This window comes from Drosophila montana, unplaced genomic scaffold (genome assembly GCF_035044405.1).
Source record: "Drosophila montana isolate Dmon_TW-CO22-7 unplaced genomic scaffold, ASM3504440v1 contig_2482_1, whole genome shotgun sequence".
NCBI lineage: Eukaryota > Metazoa > Arthropoda > Insecta > Diptera > Drosophilidae > Drosophila > Drosophila montana.
The window spans coordinates 347269-365282 of NW_026997352.1; the positions used below are offsets into that span (position 1 = coordinate 347269).

Sequence of the window (18014 nt, forward strand, 5' to 3'; positions counted from 1 at the left end):
GCTTTGGCCGCAGCGTTTACATAAGCAGACTAACGGAAATCGAAAGTCGAGCGATTAGCAAAAGAGAAGAAGAAAAGGAGTGAGCGCGCGCGAGGGGGGCAAATTGGTGGGGTGGGGCAAAAAGAAAGAGAGCGAATCTGGTCCGGAATCTGGCGAGTCTGGCAACCATGTGAAAAGTGACTTGCGAAAAATGGCAGCAGGCCGTTTGTGTTTTTTTCTTCTTCTCTGTTTTTTTCTCTTTTTTTTTTTTCTTTTCATTTTCACGTCAGACAACAAGTGTAAAAAAATTGAAAATTCGTCGAGTGTTGCGTGCGAGTCGCTAATGGACTTTTAACCCAGAAATGCGTTTAACTACCTTTAAGCTTACACATTGGAAGAAAAAAAAACAAAAACAAAAACAATAACAATAACAGTTTGTAATGTTATGCACAGAGCAAAAGGTGTGCACGACTAGAAAATACACTTACAACAAATTACAAAAAAGAAAATTACAATACATAGTATTCCTGCTAGAACAGCTAAGGCTTTTACCAAATTTTAAGGGACTTCAAAAAATGTGGAATCATCATATTTACTTTCTTTTTTAAAAAGTCACAAATCGGTTTGAAACCGATATACTGCTTTTCCCTAACTGAACAGAGTATACAAAAATAAATGAGCTTTGAAATTAAGTTTGGACCACAAAAATATGCCGCATAAAAATGCCGTTTAGATTTGAACAAGTTTCTCGTTGTTTTGCAAAAACTGCGAGAATTGCATTTCTAGACTCTCAAATAGTTTATTACAAAACAAAAAACATATACATACATACATATATATATATATATATGTATATATATCTATGTATATATGTATGTGTGTCTATCAACAAAAACTACAGGTAGATGTTTCGGGTTTCGGGTGCTATCGTTGGCATATAATTGGAATACTTGCGTTTAGGCTTCGACTAGATTTTGCTGTGACACGCTCGAGGGCGTCATGATAACGGCCATGGAAACAGTGGGCGTGGCCGGATGGGCAGCTGCTTGTCGCGGTCGTCGCAGCAAATGAAGCTCGAGACGCACAAGCGGCGCCTCCACGCAGACATACATGGCCAGCGAGACGAGGAGCGTGATGCCAAAGTCCGACCAGAAGTGCAGCACCTGAGCGAGAGAGCGAGAGAGAGAGAGAGAGAGGGAGTGAGGGAGGCGGAAGAGATGAGCTGAAGAGAAACTTACCGCATCATAGTTGGAGAAATGCTGGCTACTCTTGAGCCGGCCCGTGTTGAGCATCTCGACGAGCAGATGCCAGATGTAGAGGCAATAGGAGAGCTTCGAGATCGGCTGCCAGAGGCACCAGCTGAGCAGCGTATTGACCACGCCGCCGCGCCCACTCTGGCACGCCCATATCAGCCAGCAGAGGGCCAGGGGCCAGGCAATGCGGCTGCAGCACAGATAGAAGGCGCCCGCCAGCGGCGTCATCGGGGCGACGCCCGGCTGGGTATACGGATAGACGCTCCAGATGACGGCGACGAGCAGCAGCAGCGCCAGCAGCCAGAGCAGCTGCATCAGCCAGCCGGCGAGGCGACGCCGCTTGCCCCGCTCGCCGTGCAGAAAATAGCCAAAGAGCAGGCCAATTAGCCAGGGCGTGGCACGGGCGTGAGTCGTATAATAGATCATGCGCATATCCACGCTGTCGCCGCCAAGATTCCTGCAGAGCAGAGCTTAAGACTGGCCAGGACAGAAGTATTCTGTTGCCCACTCACCCGTCACGCTGGAACACGCTCAGCTCGTTCAGCATTATGATGCAGAAGACGCAGCCAAAGAGCAGCACCACCAGCACCACAATCCCGGCAGCGGCCCGACGACGCCAGCGCCAGAGGGGCCACAGCAGCAGCGGCGACAACAGAAACAGCTGCATGTCCACGGCCAAGTACCAGGAGTGGCCCAGGCACTGGCCAACATAGAGAAACAACAATTGGTTAGATCAATCTATATTATCTATAGATATATATTGACAGTCTAGAGTGCGCTACTCGGGCTTGCCCGACTAGAAGATGCCCTGAGCCCAACCTAGAATGCTTCCTTCTTCTTTAAATACATAGGAAGAAGCTCCATTATACACAAGAGCGAAATTTTTTGTAACGGTTGTGCTTCTTCTTATTCTCTTACCCCCACTCCATATATGGTATATGCAGTCTTGATTAGCTTCGGTCTTTAAAGTCCGATCTTAATGGAAGTTTCAGCTCATAAACAAGGCACAAATAAGTGGGCATATGTTACTCACATGTAACCGACAACCAACATTTGCCAATGGAACAGCAATATGTGAAGTTGTGAAAATGTAACATTTCTTAAGCATAGTGGATTAAGGCTATTGCTTACCATGCGTCCGGCTGCGGCATAGTTCTGGACGTAGAGGAGCGTGGCCCACCAGGTGTCGGTGCACAATTGATAGGAGCTGGTGAACTGCTGCCAGAGGGGGCCGCTATCGAGGCGGGGATAGAGGGTCATGAAGAGGAGCACAGCCACGGCCAGGACGGGCGTCAGGCGCACAATCCGATGCAGATACATTAGCGGCACATTGAGGCGTCCCGATTGACTGTCAAAGCAAACAAACAAGAGGCTGGGGGAAGCACACGATTTGGAGGGGGAGGGGGGGGGGGGGGGCTGAATCTTACCGATCCAGTTCGCGCAGGGTGGCCATCACGAGCAGCATGCCGCTGAGCAGAAAGAAGGTGTCGACCGATATGCTGCCGCTCTGGAGGAGCATCGAGTAGGGTGTCTGGGCCCAGGCGACCACCTCGTATGTGTTCACGTTGGGCGCCAGCAGCATGAACATATAATCATGGCCATAGATGATCCAAATGATGGTCAGACAGCGTATGCCGTGCAGGCAGGGTATCGTCGTTGTCGTCCTGGAAATTTGAAACAATTGCCGCAGATTCTGGCGCAGCGAAAAGACGCCCAACATTTGCTGCGGAGCTATATAAGAATTGCGATGATTAGCATTTCCTAATAAAAAAGCTTTCTAGATAAGAATCGGAATATTAGCATTTCCCCAGAAATTTTATTATTTTCCCTAAGAACTCACATACCAAGTTTAGGCAGCCTCTCGCTGGGTTTAGCTGAGTTAGAAAACGATTTCTACTCAAATATCTTCCACTTGCAGTAAAAAGCTGAAGACTTGAATGCAAATAAATCAAGATTAATGATATCAACGATATGATCAGACAAACATGAGTTAACTAAGAAAAATTATCCGGAACGGGCATAGGTCTTCTTCATTTATCGAATTTCTTATATCTACAGTTTTCGATATATCGATTTATATCGATTTTAGGAAAATTACGCATATATAAATCAAGTTAAATGATATCAAGGATATGACCTTAAATTCATGAGTAAACCAAGAAAAATTGTGCGGAACGGACAAAGGTCTTCTTCATCTTTTCGAAAATATATCGAATTTGTTAACTCCACACTTTTCGATGTATCGATTTTTATCGATTTTAAGAAAATGACGCATATATCATATAAGAAAGAAAAAAAAACAAGTTAAATGATATCAAGAATACGACCAGACATTCGTGAGTTAACCAAGCAAAAGTATGCGGAACGGGCAAAGGTCTTCTTCATTTATCGAATTTCCTATTTCTACAGTTTTCGATATATCGATTTTAATCGATTTTAGGAAAATGACGCATATATAAATCAAGTTAAATGATATCAAGGATATGACCTTACATTCATGAGTAAACCAAGAAAAATTGTGCGGAGCGGACAAAGGTCTTCTTCATCTATTCGAAAATATATCGAATTTGTTAACTCCACACTTTTCGATGTATCGATTTTTATCGATTTTAAGAAAATGACGCATATATCATATAAGAAAGAAAAAAAAACAAGTTAAATGATATCAAGAATACGACCAGACATTCGTGAGTTAACCAAGCAAAAGTATGCGGAACGGGCAAAGGTCTTCTTCATTTATCGAATTTCCTATTTCTACAGTTTTCGATATATCGATTTTAATCGATTTTAGGAAAATGACGCATATATAAATCAAGTTAAATGATATCAAGGATATGACCTTACATTCATGAGTAAACCAAGAAAAATTGTGCGGAACGGACAAAGGTCTTCTTCATCTTTTCGAAAATATATCGAATTTGTTAACTCCACACTTTTCGATGTATCGATTTTTATCGATTTTAAGAAAATGACGCATATATCATATAAGAAAGAAAAAAAAACAAGTTAAATGATATCAAGAATACGACCAGACATTCGTGAGTTAGCCAAGCAAAAGTATGCGGAACGGGCAAAGGTCTTCTTCATTTATCGAATTTCCTATTTCTACAGTTTTCGATATATCGATTTTAATCGATTTTAGGAAAATGACGCATATATAAATCAAGTTAAATGATATCAAGGATATGACCTTACATTCATGAGTAAACCAAGAAAAATTGTGCGGAACGGACAAAGGTCTTCTTCATCTATTCGAAAATATATCGAATTTGTTAACTCCACACTTTTCGATGTATCGATTTTTATCGATTTTAAGAAAATGACGCATATATTATATAAGAAAGAAAAAAAAACAAGTTAAATGATATCAAGAATACGACCAGACATTCGTGAGTTAGCCAAGCAAAAGTATGCGGAACGGGCAAAGGTCTTCTTCATTTATCGAATTTCCTATTTCTACAGTTTTCGATATATCGATTTTAATCGATTTTAGGAAAATGACGCATATATAAATCAAGTTAAATGATATCAAGGATATGACCTTACATTCATGAGTAAACCAAGAAAAATTGTGCGGAACGGACAAAGGTCTTCTTCATCTATTCGAAAATATATCGAATTTGTTAACTCTACACTTTTCGATGCATCGATTTTTATCGATTTTAAGAAAATGACGCATATATCATATAAGAAAGAAAAAAAAAACAAGTTAAATGATATCAAGGATACGACCAGACATTCGTGAGTTAACCAAGAACAATTATACGGAACGGGCAAAGGTCTTCTTCATTTCGAATTTCTTATTTCTACAATTTTCGATATATCGATTTTTATCGATTCTAAGAAAATTATGAATATACTGTTAGAAAGAAAACGAAATGCTTGTTCTTCTCATATACACACACTCCAAGCTTGCAAAGTCTCTAGCTCTTATAATTACCGATATCTACTCGTATATATAATCGGACCAAAGGATCGATTACTTCTGGCTCTTACATAGATTTACACAGCAGCAATATACAAAATTGTACTCATCTTTTAATGGGTCTAAAGTATGCTAAGAGTGGGATGGAAGGTTAAGGAATGATGAAAGTGCACGACTAACAAATACCCTAAGCCTTGCGCCCAGCTACCTTTACATAAATTCTGTCATCATTTTAAACATTCAAAGTCATCCTTTTATACATTCAGACCCAAAAACATGCCGCCCCTCGCTGTGTATAATCTGTATATATCATACGAGAGCCTATACTTAAGCTCATTTCGTGTATCTTGAGCTTAATAATATTTATGCTTAAAAAGCATGTTTCTAAATCGATTTGTTATCGATAGAAAAGCTGAGTCGAGCCAGTCATGTCTGTGACTACAAGAGCTAAATACTTATATCTATCGATTTTTATCGATATTGTAAAAAGGAGAAGATATCAAGCAGATATCAGAACACGCTGGATCGAGTTAAAAATGTGTTTCACGATATCTCGATATTGTGAAAATGCAATATCGATAAGAATCGATATATAATTTTTTTTCTTTTAATATTTATCGACTCAGCTTTTCGTGCTGATCAGGAATATATACACCTAATGGGGTCGAACATGCCTCTTTCTGTCTGTTAGATACATTTACACAAAACCAATATACCCTTTTTTAACTGTTCACTTTCTACAGGGTATTTATAGGCGGGGCTGTAAAAACTTAGTTCAACTGAAAGATAGAGCGAGAAAGAATGGAACATTGAGAACATATAGCTGGAAGAAGATAGGTAGATAGCGAGAGATAGAAAGAGATAGAGAGAGAGAGATATATAGATGGAGAAAGAGAAAGAGAGAGAAGGAGGGAGAGAGAGAGAGAGTACTTGAAAGAATATTTGGTTCGGGAGCATTTCGTTTATGCAACTTTATGAGAGCTCAGCTCCTTCAGATTATTTAGTTGTAGGTAGTTCCCGTCTACAAATATACGTCAATAATTCCTTGATAGGCCAGCTCTATCAGCTGAATCTTATCAGTGTCGAGCTTATGCAACAGTCTAATGCGAAATCGACTCACCGTTGATGTAGTCCAAGAGGGTGCACAGAATCACCAGCACGGCCAGAAAGATGAGCAGACCTCTGTGAAGATTAGGCGAATCCCCATGTATTATATATATTCATTATATTGGGTCGATTTGACTTACACGGCAAACCAGTCGAGCGGGGCCAGGGGCTGCCTGGCGGCGAGGGCGCAGTTGGCCTCCTGGACCAGCTGGGCCTCCGGAGCAACTGCATCCTCGAAGAGCAACCGAAGATAGTTGTTTAGCCAGCGATTTAGTTGTGCGGCGCTGCAGGTGGCCGGCACACAGGCGCCTATATTGATGTTGATCCTGTCCAGAGTCTGCGGCAACAGACCCTCGAACTGTATGTGCGCCAGGCAGTATTTGGTCTCAATTACAGCAGCAGCAGCAGTGGGCATGGCCAGACTGAGACCCAGACAGGACTCGTAGTTGCCCAGATCGCTAAAGTGGCCATAGAGCAGGCCATGCGGCAGCTTGCCCCACGCATCCAGCACTAAGAGCAGCAATTGGCTCAGATCAAAAACGGAGTCTTTGTTATTCGTCTGGCTTACCTTGCAGCGCGGGCAGGACGTGCGCATCCGCCGCCTGGAGCAGGAGGGCCACCTGGCCGGCGCAGAGCAGCTCCGCCGGCTGCTGGCTGCTGGTGTTGGGCGCCTGCTGCAGCACCTGATAGCCAAGATTGCTGTGCTGCAGCCAGGTGAGCAGCTCGTCCCCGCTGTAGGCGATCACACCGCGGCTCAGTCCGAGGAGCAGGAGGAGCAGCAACCGGACTTTTTCTAATGCCATGGCCAATTGTGGCCGTTGGCCGCGATGCGATTCATATTTATACGGCCGTAACGCGGCTATTACTGATATTTTCTAATCGGCCCGCCTTGTGATAACCGCATTCCCCTGCTCTGCGGTTTATCTAAGACATGCGCCGCTCTCAGCGAGTGCAGGTACTACAAGTCGAAATTATTATTACATTCAAGCACAAATCTAGCAAAAACAAAAACAATAACATACAAATTAGTGCATTGACCGATAGACAGAACAGCTCCGACTCGACTGTTGCCCAGATGGGATCAGCCCAGTCGCATTTATTCAATATATATATATATATATATACATATGCATAGTTAGCCGGCGGGAATTTCTAATATAATAAGTTAATGCTTGCTGCCAAAATCATTTTTCCTTTTTATACCCCGCACCTATTGAAAATGGGTAAAAAGGGTATAATGTATTTGTGCAAATGTATGTAACAGGCAGAAGGAAGCATCTCCGACCCCATAAAGTATATATATTCTTGATCAGCATCAACAGCCGAGTCGATCTAGCCATGTCCGTCTGTCTGTCCGTCTGTCCGTCCGTCCGTCCGTATGTATGAACGCAAGGATCTCAGAACCTATAAGAGCGAGAGACCTGAAATTTTAGCTGTAGGTCCTCCTACTCCCCGCCGAGTCGATCGTCTGTCTGCCCGTCTGCCCGTCTGTCCGTCTGTCTGTCCGTCTGTCCGTCCGTCTGTCTGTATGTATGAACGCAAGGATCTCAGAACCTATTAGAGCTAGAGATTTGAAATTTTAGATGTAGGTCCTCCTACTCCCCGCGCAGATCGAGTTTGTTTCCGATATTCGATAACTTGCCCCGTTTCCAAGTAATCGATAAAAATCGGCAAAAATTATGAACTAGAGTCACCAAACTTGACATGTAGCTTCTAGAATAGTATATATGTATATATCAAGTATTTTTCATTTTATACCTATCGCCTGTCGGAAGAAGAGGGTTCAGGGTATCCCCTAGTCGGGAGCTCCCGACTAGAACCTCTTACTTGTTTTATTATTTTTTAATAAATTACTTAACAACAATTATCCAACAGCTGAGCTGCCATCTGCCTGAACAAGACAAATTCGTCATGGCTCTATATCAATTTTTCTTTTCTCATTCGTATACCCTGTAAATATCTGATCGTAGAAAGCTTTTCCGACACAGCTTGTTGGCTTGGTAACACTCTTTGTTGATATATGAGCAAAATTTTAGGGTAAAACCGTTTTCAAGGTATTTTGAAAAGCTTGCGAGCTTTAAGCTGCTTGAGCGTCGGACCGAGAAGCAGAAGTTTGCTGGTTCTAATCACGAAGTAATTTTTCTATGTGATATGTTTTAATCAAAGTAAAAAGATGATATAATTGTACTTAATTTAATATTCATATATTTTCTCTATATATATTTCAATAAATATGTCGTTATATATAGGAATATTTCAGCTGTATTAGAACCAGCAACCTTTCGCTTATTGGTCCGATGCTCGAACAGCTTAGCCATGCAGGCTTTAGGACTTGACATTCGTTGCGTTGTTGTTAATATTTTGCAAACAATCCTTGCCCCACCTGGAGCTAGAATTTTTCCATATATGTATATATATATGCATATATATTCAATATATAGAATGTTACCAAGCAAACGATAAATATTGTTTTTGAAACAAGGAACATCTAATATATACCTATTATAATATATTATATAATAATGTGTATAATACATCTAATATATACACAGATCCTGCATTATTTTAGCTACACAATTTTTAACCAAATTTCAGTTAGTTACAGGGTATCTCTCAGCCAACCCCTGACGGGCAGAGAGCACTCTCAATTTGTTGTATTTTTTTTTTTTTTGTAGTTTTTTGCACAATCGGAGCAACAACCGATAAGCAAACAATTGTTTGAACAAAGCTCTATCATTAAGTCGAAAAATCACGTTCGTAATAGTCGCGTATAATATAGTGTCATACGAATCGTTCGACAGCTGCGACCTTGACGGCAGGCATAACTCTTGATTGAGGTGCTAAAAATGGCTAAAAGTTCAGGTGGCTGGGAAGCTTTTCAAGCTTTCACTGCCAACCGAGCTGCGTAACGATCGACAATAGATGATTTGATATTTATAAAAACTAGTTGCGCGGAGGGTTCATTCAACTCGGCCAACACGTGTTCTCCACCTGCCACACACAAATACGCAATTTACAATTTACAATAATTAAGAACCTAATGGGCGAGCTATTATATAAGCAAGTAATGCCCATAAATGTAGCTAGGTTGAATTACAGCTACAGTTAACAGCGTGTTAACAGCTAGTTGACAGCTAGTTAACAGCGTGTTAACCGCGAGCTGACAGCCAGTTAACAGCAGTTGAAAATATGTTAATTAGAGTCTAAAGTGCAGTATTATTACAAATAGAATTTCGGGGTGAAAAGGTTTAAATTCCGTTTGTTGTTGCTTTCATTCTATTTCTTAAGAAAGTGAGTAGAAAATATTGAGAATTATAGCCGAGGTCATGATTATGATTGAGATCTTCGTATTAGTTCTAACAGCCAAAGTTAACAGCACGCTAACAGCAGCTGAAATTATGTTAATTAGAGTCAAAGTGCTTACTTTTACTTTTAGTATTATGACAAATAGAATTTCAGGGGGAAAATGTATAAATTCCTTTTGTTGTTGCTTTCATTCTCATCTTTCAAAATGCGAAAAGAATATATTAAGTATTTCAAGCAAAGTCACGTTTATGATTGAGATGTGCGCATTTGTTCTAACAGCTACAGTTAACAGCTTGTTAACATCGTGTTAACAGCTAGTTAACAGCAGCTGAAATAATGTTATTTACTGTCGAAAGTGCTAACTTTTATTTCTAAATAGTCAAACGTGCTTACTTTTACTTTTCAGCACTACAACAAAAAGAATTCGGGTGGAGAAAAAAATGTAAATTTCCATATTTGTTGTTTTCATTCTACTCGTTCAGAAAGTGAAATGAATAAGTTGTGCTTTGCTTGTTCGTCTGTCTGTTGAATCAATTACAGACAACAAACATTTTAAGATGTCCATTTACAGGGTATATATATATATATATATACCAGCGGGTATTCCCCGGCCTTGTCCGTGGCAAGTTTTGAGCTTAACATTTTTGAAATAACTTTATTTCCCAGCTGCCGCCCGTCGAAAATATAAATCTAGCTAGAACTATCTTGAACTCCATGTCTACTTGTCTACTGGGCTCTGCGTTGATCACCAATAAGTCAGTCAGTCAGTCAGTCAGTCAGTATAATATGTAATATATATGGTAATATATAATTGCGTACTCACCTGACAATTCACACGCATAATTATTTGATCGTCATCTAGCAGTATTTAGCCTCATCCCTGAAAGAACAGAAGAGCACAGAAAATGTTTATTAGCTTTAAATCGCAGCTTACTTGAGTTAGTGAGAATCGCATAGTAGAGCAATAATGAATATGAATATGTTTTATGTTCATTTTTAGCTCAGCTCAACATGCGCACATATTCAAATACATACATACACGTATGTACGCAAATACATGCAAACCAACGTGTCTACATACGATTGTAATAGTTAATTTTTTCTAAATATAATAAAACATAGTTTTGTTTATAATACGTACCAGTTTTTTTTAATGGCCTCTGCCTCCTCCCTTGTGCAAGCCGACGTCGCCGCTTCCTCAATAGCTGAAGCCGCCATCTCCTCCAATACTAGAGCCGCCGCCTCCTTTGGTCAAGCTCAATAGTTGAAGCCGCCGCCTGCTGCTTCTGCCGACTCCTAAATAGTTGAAGCCGCCGTCTCCTTCTATGCCCAAGCTGCCGACTCCTCAATAGTTGAAGCCGCCGACTCCTCAATAGTAGAAATCGCCGTCTCCTTCTATGCTCAAGCTGCAGCCTCCTCTTATAGTAATGCCGCCGCCGCCTCCTATGCTCAAGCTGCCTCCTCCAACTTTAAAGACTATGAGTGAAGGCTATGAGGCTTACTTGAATTTATGAGAATCGAGTAGGAGGGCATTAGTTAAGAATACGCATCTAAAGGTAAACCTCCATTGCTCCTCCATGGTTAAAGCTGCCGTTTCCTCCTTTCTTTAAGTTGCAGTCTCCTCTAATTGTAATGCCGCCGCCGCCGCCTACTTTGGTTAAGCTGCTACCTTCGCCATATTTGAAGCCGCCATCTCCTCCAATATTAGAGCCGCCGACTCCTCTTTAGTTGAAGTCGCAATCTCCTCCTATGCCCAAGCTGAAGTCTCCTCTACTTGAAATACCGCCGCCGCCTCCACTTTGGTTAGAGCCGCCGTCTCCTCCTTTGCTCAAGCCGCCTCCTTCAATTTTAAAGACTATGAGTGAAGGCTATGAGGCTTACTTGAATTTATGAGAATCGAGTAGGAGGGCATTAGTTAAGAATACGCATCTAAAGGTAAACATACACACATGCATACTTTCATTTACATATATATAAGTGCATATATAATATATACATACATATATACATACATACACATACATACATACATACATACACACACACACACACACACACATACACACACCACACACACACACACACACACACACACACACACACACACACACACACACACACACACACACACACACACACACACACACACACACACACACACATATAATAGTTCCCATAACCACGAGCAGCAAATGGAAAATAAGGCTTGCAGAAGTGTAAATTCATAACTTTTTAATTTGTCAACTTAAGTATATTATAATTCGTAAGGCCAATTAAAAATGTGGGATTTTCCTCTAAATTTGACATAAATCGGACAAACCAATCCGATCCATTTGAATCAATAAAGTATGATATTAGGTTTTATTTTTCCCCAACCAAATGCTTAGACCGCGCAAAGCCGGTTAATAGTTGCTCAATGAACTACTAATTAAATTGAATATTATGATTAAGAACACAAAGAATTAAAACGATCTGAGATCAGAGATATTAATTCGATCCACATATCAATCATGTCGCATGCTCGTGTCTTTGGATTATCAGAGACTGGGGCAGATAATGGGCGAACAATTGGCCACAGACCGCCTGGCGTGGCACTAGGTTGGGACTAGGTCTGGTGGGTGCTATCACACACAATCAATATCTCAGTTGGCTGACCAAGTGGTTAATTGGTTTAATAAAGACTCAAGGCGGTTCTTTGCTATGGGGCAAGGTTAGGATTTTATGGGGCCATAACAAGTTGAGATAAAACCGATTGTTGCCCCACGTTGAGGGCGAAACAGGAAAAACTCTAGAGTAAAATTAGAAATATGCTAATTTTCTGTATATTATGTATATTAACTTTAGGCGCGTGACTAAACCAATTTAACTCGCTGCACAAACTTATTTTGAATGTGACTCACCTGTGAACAGAGACTTGAAGTGTTTAGTTAGGAATTTGATGATGATAACTCAAGTGTTTATTTTATGGGCTACTGGACGACGGCACACTCTGGTCTCAGCCAATCTATAAATATTAAAAATAACAATCATGCTCTGTTCGGGAATCGATAAAGAGCATATTGGTCTCTATTGGTGCCTGTCTAAAGACTACAGAATACGGATTCAATTAAAAGGAAACGGCCAAATCACGCAAATCTAGAACCAAGAAATTTTACTAATACACAACACGCGGGAGGGTTCTGCTCTTTCTCTGGAAAATGCGTTCTTGCCTAACACTCGGTCTTTATAGTCCGATCTTTGTGATACTTTCAGAGCTTAAGGGTCTACGGCGCAATGCTGTCTTTCAGACAGAGGAAGGACCGAAAAAGGTATCCAATAAGTGAACTATTCTCTACAAAAATCTATCTTCTGTGTATCCAGCTCTTATAAAGTTGGAGTTATCCCTCGAAATAGATTTTAAGTAATATTAGAAGAAGATATCGAGAGAAGAAACGAAGCGCATGGAATAGGGAATATATACTTTAAGTCTCTAGCTTTCAGGTGTTTCAGTCTTTCAGGCGGACAGACAGAAGGAAATGAATAGCTATATTATTTATCTCGTCATCGTGATCAAAAATATGTTTACACACATTTCCAGAATTTTCAGTTGATTCGGGTCATAAACAAATGGCAAATTTCTGTTAAAGTCCGCAGAAGTGTTTCCCGAAAATTGAGCGGTTAAAAATTAGCCATAACTTAATCCAGATCGATTGATTTATTAGCTTACTTTGAACTTCGTCTTGCATTTATAGCATTTTCCATATTGTATTGTTTCTGTGGAATAACATGAAATGGCATTGATTGGCATGGCATATTAGACTTGATAATCGAAAGCTACTTTCGGTTGCCCACTTTAAACGCAAATCTTGATATCCCCTGAAGACAACAACCCAATTCCTGAAAAAAAAAACAAAAAAAAAACGATAAAGAAGGGCTATCTTCGGCAAGCCGAAGATTTAATACCCTTGCAGACCCAACCTTTTCATAATGCTCATAGTATCTAAGAAGCACAAGGAAAATAGATAATGCCGAGTATGGTTAAGATATCTTGAAAAACAACAAAGTTTTCCATACAACAACTTAATTTTCGACCGATCGTTCCTATGGCAGCTATATGATATAGTTGCCCGATGTTGATAGGATTTTGCAAATATAAGAAGAGCATAGTAAAACTAATAAACGCTGAATTTGGTCAAGATATCTTGAAAAACAAAAAAGTTTTCCATACAACAACTTAATTTTCGACCGATCGTTCCTATGGCAGCTATATGATATAGTTGTCCGATGTTGATGGGATTTTGCAAATATATAAAAAGCATAGTAAAACTAATAAATGCCGAGTTTGGTTAAGATATCTTGAAAAACAAAAAAGTTTTCCATACAACAACTTAATTTTCGACCGATCGTTCCTATGGCAGCTATATGATATAGTTGTCCGATGTTGATAGGATTTTGCAAATATAAGAAGAGCATAGTAAAACTAATAAACGCTGAATTTGGTCAAGATATCTTGCAAAACAAAAAAGTTTTCCATACAACAACTTAATTCTCGACCGATCGTTCCTATGGTAGCTATATGATATAGTGATCCGATCCAGCTGGTTCCAACATAGGTACTACGTGCAACAGAAAGAGGGATTTCTGCAAAGTTTCATGACGATAGTTTTAAAACTGAGAGACTAGTACGCATGTAAACAGACGGACATGGATATATATACTTTATGGGGTCGGAGATGTCTCCTTCTATGCGTCACACATTTCACGACAAAATTATAATACCCTCTGCAAGGGTATAAAAACATTTATACACTAATATACAGATTACCCATGCAAAGCACTTCACACACATGCCAGATAAAGGTCTTTCGGGGTAAGCGCTATCGCTTATCTCCAGACAATACGACGAAAGGTTCTCCGACCACGATGGGCATTACTATATAAAAACCTACGGTCCCGGTGTCCACAAAGCCAAACCCAAACCCAAATCGATCGAACATGGTCAAGACGTTGGCAACATTGCTGAACCTGCTCTGTGCCCTGGTGCTCGCCAGCGCCATGGGGCTGGATGTGGAGTTGCCACAGGAATATCACATCGAACCGAAGGAATATCAACAACTGATGAAGCTGCAGTCTCTGGGCGTCGATTTCGTACGATACTTTCAAAACATAACGATGCAGGACTTGGATATACCCAGCACACGTCTGCCGAGCACGGAGGATCTGCAGTGCATGGCCGATATGAGTCTGTGGATGAAGGGTCTAACCTCGGGCAGCTATTGGTCTCTGAAAAGTGTGTTGACCTAGATCGATTCCCATTTGAACAAAGGATCACATTCACGCTCTCCCTCTCTTTCTCTGTCTCTCTCTCTCTCTCTCTCTAGTGATCGATGCGTGGGGCTCTATTCCGTCGGGCATACTGTACCTCAATCTGGTCGATATCGGCAACTATGGGGAGTGCATCAAGATTAGCCAGGATGCCATTAGGGGCAAATACTGTCTTGCGGAGTTGCCCTTTCTCAGTTTACTGGGCGTCGATTCGCCGATCATGCGGAGCAGCAAGCTCAAGATTGGCATTTGCTTTCCCTCCTCGTGTACGGCGGCACACATGGACACGTTCCTGAACCAGGTTGTCCAGCAGGCTCTCGGCGTGACAAACACCGTGCAGCTGGTGAATGAGAACACTTGCCGCACCGACGAACGTGAACCTCTCGATGGTCTGACCATATTGGCAATGTAAGTGCGAACATCCTTCTCGAACTAACCGTTGCTAAACCTTGGACTTTACAGTGTGCTCCTCTCCATATTTGCTGGACTCGCACTTCTTGCCACCTTATATGATTATTTTCTGTGCCACGATCAAAGTGAGTAGCACCCGAAGCCGATACCCTGTTCCATCTCCATACTAAATCTTCCATCATTGCATTGCCAGCTCGTTTGCCGTCCGTGATAAGGGTCTTCTCGATACGCGCCACATCCCGTGCCCTGTTCCGCATCACCCAGCCCAAATCCAATCCGAATGTCATCGATTGCCTGCATGGCATGCGCTGCATGTCCCTCATATGGGTGGTCTTTGGACACGAGTACATGTTCGGCATGGTTGCTCCCAATATCAACCACGGCAGTCTGATCCATGTAGGCGATACGATAAGAAGAAGAAGATAAAGAAGAGACTCCTAAGTACATATTATTGTCCTTTTCAGTGGATCGAGAGACCTTTCGCCCGTCTCATCATACAAGCCGTATTCGCCGTGGACACCTTCTTCTTCCTGAGCGGCCTGCTGGTGGTAATGATTGCGCTGCGCTCCATGGAGAGAACAAAGGGCTGGCTGAATGTCCCACTGATGTATCTGCATCGCTATCTGCGGCTCACCCCTCTCCTGGCCATGGCCATACTGGTCTACATGACGATGATACCGGTGCTGGTCGATGGTCCGCTGAATAAGGGCTTCGACGATTACAGCAAATGCTCACGCACCTGGTACTTGACGCTGCTCTATGTGCAGAACTATGCCACCGATGATATTGTAAGTACAATGGTTGCGACATATTTACCAGGCACCCTTAACATGCATGTCAACGGTTCTCACTGTGTATTTAGTGTCTCAGCCATAGCTGGTACCTCAGCGTGGACATGCAGATGTATCTACTCTCCCCCATACTGCTCTTTGCGCTCTACAAATGGGGCAAAAAGGCGGCCATTGGCGCTGTGGTGCTCATAGTCCTGTTAACCGTTTGGCTGTTTACCGTCATGATGGTCAAGAATATTTCCATGTTCGCCAAGTGAGTATTTGAGGGAAATTAAATAATAGAAAGTAGACCATCCAATTCCATGACATTCAGCTAACCCTAACCTAACCTCACTCTGACACGACCTAACCTCACTTAACATTAAATGCTCTGCTGTAGCTTCTGCTGCTCTGCAAAAGTGCTGTAAAAATTGACAACTAAAATCAAATAATAGAATATTGAGCATTCTTTCCCATTAATCATTTATCTAATCCCATTCGAACCCCTCCCTAACCCAACATAACCTCACTTTATATCATTGCTTAACCCTACCTAACCTCGCTTAACACTTCTTCTTCTTCTGCTACTCTGCAGAAAGGCTGTAAAGTATTACAATGGAATACAAATGATGGAATCTTGAGCTTTCTATTCCATGCCATTTATCTAATCCTATTCTAACCCCACGCGAACGCAACATAACCTCACTTAACCCAACCTAACCTCACTTAACACTATCTTCTTCGGCTGCTCTGCAGAAACGCTGGAAATGGTCCAGATGGTCGAATGCTCTATTTCGGCACTCACATGCACGGCACACCTTGGCTAATTGGCGGCGTTTTCGGCTATTACCTGCACGCGAATCGTGGCAAATCCTTCAAGCTGAGCCGAGTCGCCGTCTGGACCGGCTGGATAGCCGCCCTTGCCATATTGTTTCTGTGCGAATTTGTGCTGCTGCCATATGTTGAGTGGACCGGTCCGGATCTGTCGCAGCTGAGCGATGCCCTCTACTATTCGCTAACCCGCATCGCCTGGCCGATCGGCCTCTGCTGGGTGGTCTTTGCCTGCATGCAGGGCTATGGGGGCATGGCCAACAGCTTCCTCTCCAGCCCGCTGTGGCAGCCCCTGTCGAAGCTCTCCTACTCGGCCTACGTGTGGCACATTATGATACAGGAAATAAATGGCCGACGTACCCAGACCAGCACATATTTCTCCAACTACGAAATGGTAAGCGCTGGAGCCAGTTCCTTGAACTCAACTAAGCTGCTCCCATCTGGGTTTTTTCCGTTAGATGCTGAAATTCTGGGCGGACTTTGGCTTCACCGTGCTGACCGCCTACTTCATGTACATCATCATTGAGGCGCCGCTGGGCGGCCTGGAGAGCTTGATGCTGCCCGTTCGCCGGCCCAGCCCAAAGGCAGCAATCTCCGCCGAGTCCAAGCAGGCGGCAATCGTGGAACCAGCTCCACAGCTCAACGAGAAGGCGCCCATCCCACAGCTGGCGTCCGATCTGGAAGCGGGCCCTGCTGTCTCGACGAGTGCTCCACCTGCGAGCACATAAAGTGTGTATTAGTATAAATAATAATAGTTTATTTTTTTTTTTTGTTATTTATATAATATTTATATAAACTTATGCTTAAGTAGAACCTAAGGTAAGCTAAACGTATTTAAATAAACATATTTTAACTATGAAACGACCTTCCTCATGATACGATTAGCTGTGCCAGCTGTGCCCCGAACTTGCTCGTCATGTGGCTGGCAGAGAGGCCTTCAGATCGAAGCCAGTCCAAAGACTATAATCGCAATTAAACCTTACGGCAGCCAGCTGTGAATCAGTTTGGCGTAGTCGATTGTCGGCTACTTATGGGCTATTTGATAAGGTGCTACGAAATTTTATTGTCCAATTCGAATGACTCGTAAATGTTCCATTCATGACACTATCTAAGTAATCTAGCCGCCGG

At 42.0% G+C, this 18014-nt stretch overlaps 2 protein-coding genes across 4 annotated transcripts; one reads left to right on the forward strand and one right to left on the reverse strand.

Annotated features, from left to right (window-relative positions):
* Nucleotides 1–894: 894 nt before the first annotated feature.
* LOC135428586 (nose resistant to fluoxetine protein 6) lies at nucleotides 895–7103 on the reverse strand. Of its 3 annotated transcripts, none has more exons than XM_064682659.1 (8): nucleotides 6833–7103; nucleotides 6405–6774; nucleotides 6278–6339; nucleotides 2660–2963; nucleotides 2364–2604; nucleotides 1745–1893; nucleotides 1218–1689; nucleotides 895–1142 (listed from the first exon to the last, which is right to left on the reverse strand). In XM_064682659.1, the coding sequence occupies exons 1-8, from the start codon at nucleotides 7065–7067 to the stop codon at nucleotides 936–938; spliced, it is 2040 nt and encodes a 679-aa protein (XP_064538729.1). In that variant the 5' UTR covers nucleotides 7068–7103; the 3' UTR covers nucleotides 895–935. The 3 variants fall into 3 exon arrangements, with proteins under 3 accessions (XP_064538729.1, XP_064538727.1, XP_064538728.1); XM_064682657.1 differs by having other exon boundaries at nucleotides 1745–1932; nucleotides 6833–7102; XM_064682658.1 differs by having other exon boundaries at nucleotides 1745–1932; nucleotides 2364–2580; nucleotides 6833–7098.
* Nucleotides 7104–14528: 7425 nt separating this feature from the next.
* On the forward strand, nucleotides 14529–17619 carry LOC135428603 (nose resistant to fluoxetine protein 6-like). The gene is made up of 8 exons (XM_064682676.1): nucleotides 14529–14839; nucleotides 14931–15282; nucleotides 15337–15410; nucleotides 15479–15681; nucleotides 15750–16073; nucleotides 16148–16329; nucleotides 16812–17280; nucleotides 17345–17619. The coding sequence occupies exons 1-8, from the start codon at nucleotides 14545–14547 to the stop codon at nucleotides 17612–17614; spliced, it is 2169 nt and encodes a 722-aa protein (XP_064538746.1). The 5' UTR covers nucleotides 14529–14544; the 3' UTR covers nucleotides 17615–17619.
* The last annotated feature ends 395 nt before the right edge of the window (nucleotides 17620–18014 follow it).

Excerpts from the sequence above, each read along its gene's own strand:
- LOC135428586 (XM_064682657.1), bottom strand. The coding sequence starts at position 7,067 with ATGGCATTAGAAAAAGTCCGGTTGCTGCTCCTCCTGCTCCTCGGACTG. Across the intron at positions 6,340-6,404 it reads CCGCTCGACTGGTTTGCCGT|AGGTCTGCTCATCTTTCTGG; the intron begins GTAAGTCAAATC and ends TAATCTTCACAG. Across the intron at positions 1,933-2,363 it reads ATGCCGCAGCCGGACGCATG|TGCCTGGGCCACTCCTGGTA; the intron begins GTAAGCAATAGC and ends TATGTTGGCCAG.
- LOC135428603 (XM_064682676.1), top strand. The coding sequence starts at position 14,545 with ATGGTCAAGACGTTGGCAACATTGCTGAACCTGCTCTGTGCCCTGGTG. Across the intron at positions 15,411-15,478 it reads TTTTCTGTGCCACGATCAAA|CTCGTTTGCCGTCCGTGATA; the intron begins GTGAGTAGCACC and ends TTGCATTGCCAG. Across the intron at positions 15,682-15,749 it reads ACCACGGCAGTCTGATCCAT|TGGATCGAGAGACCTTTCGC; the intron begins GTAGGCGATACG and ends TGTCCTTTTCAG.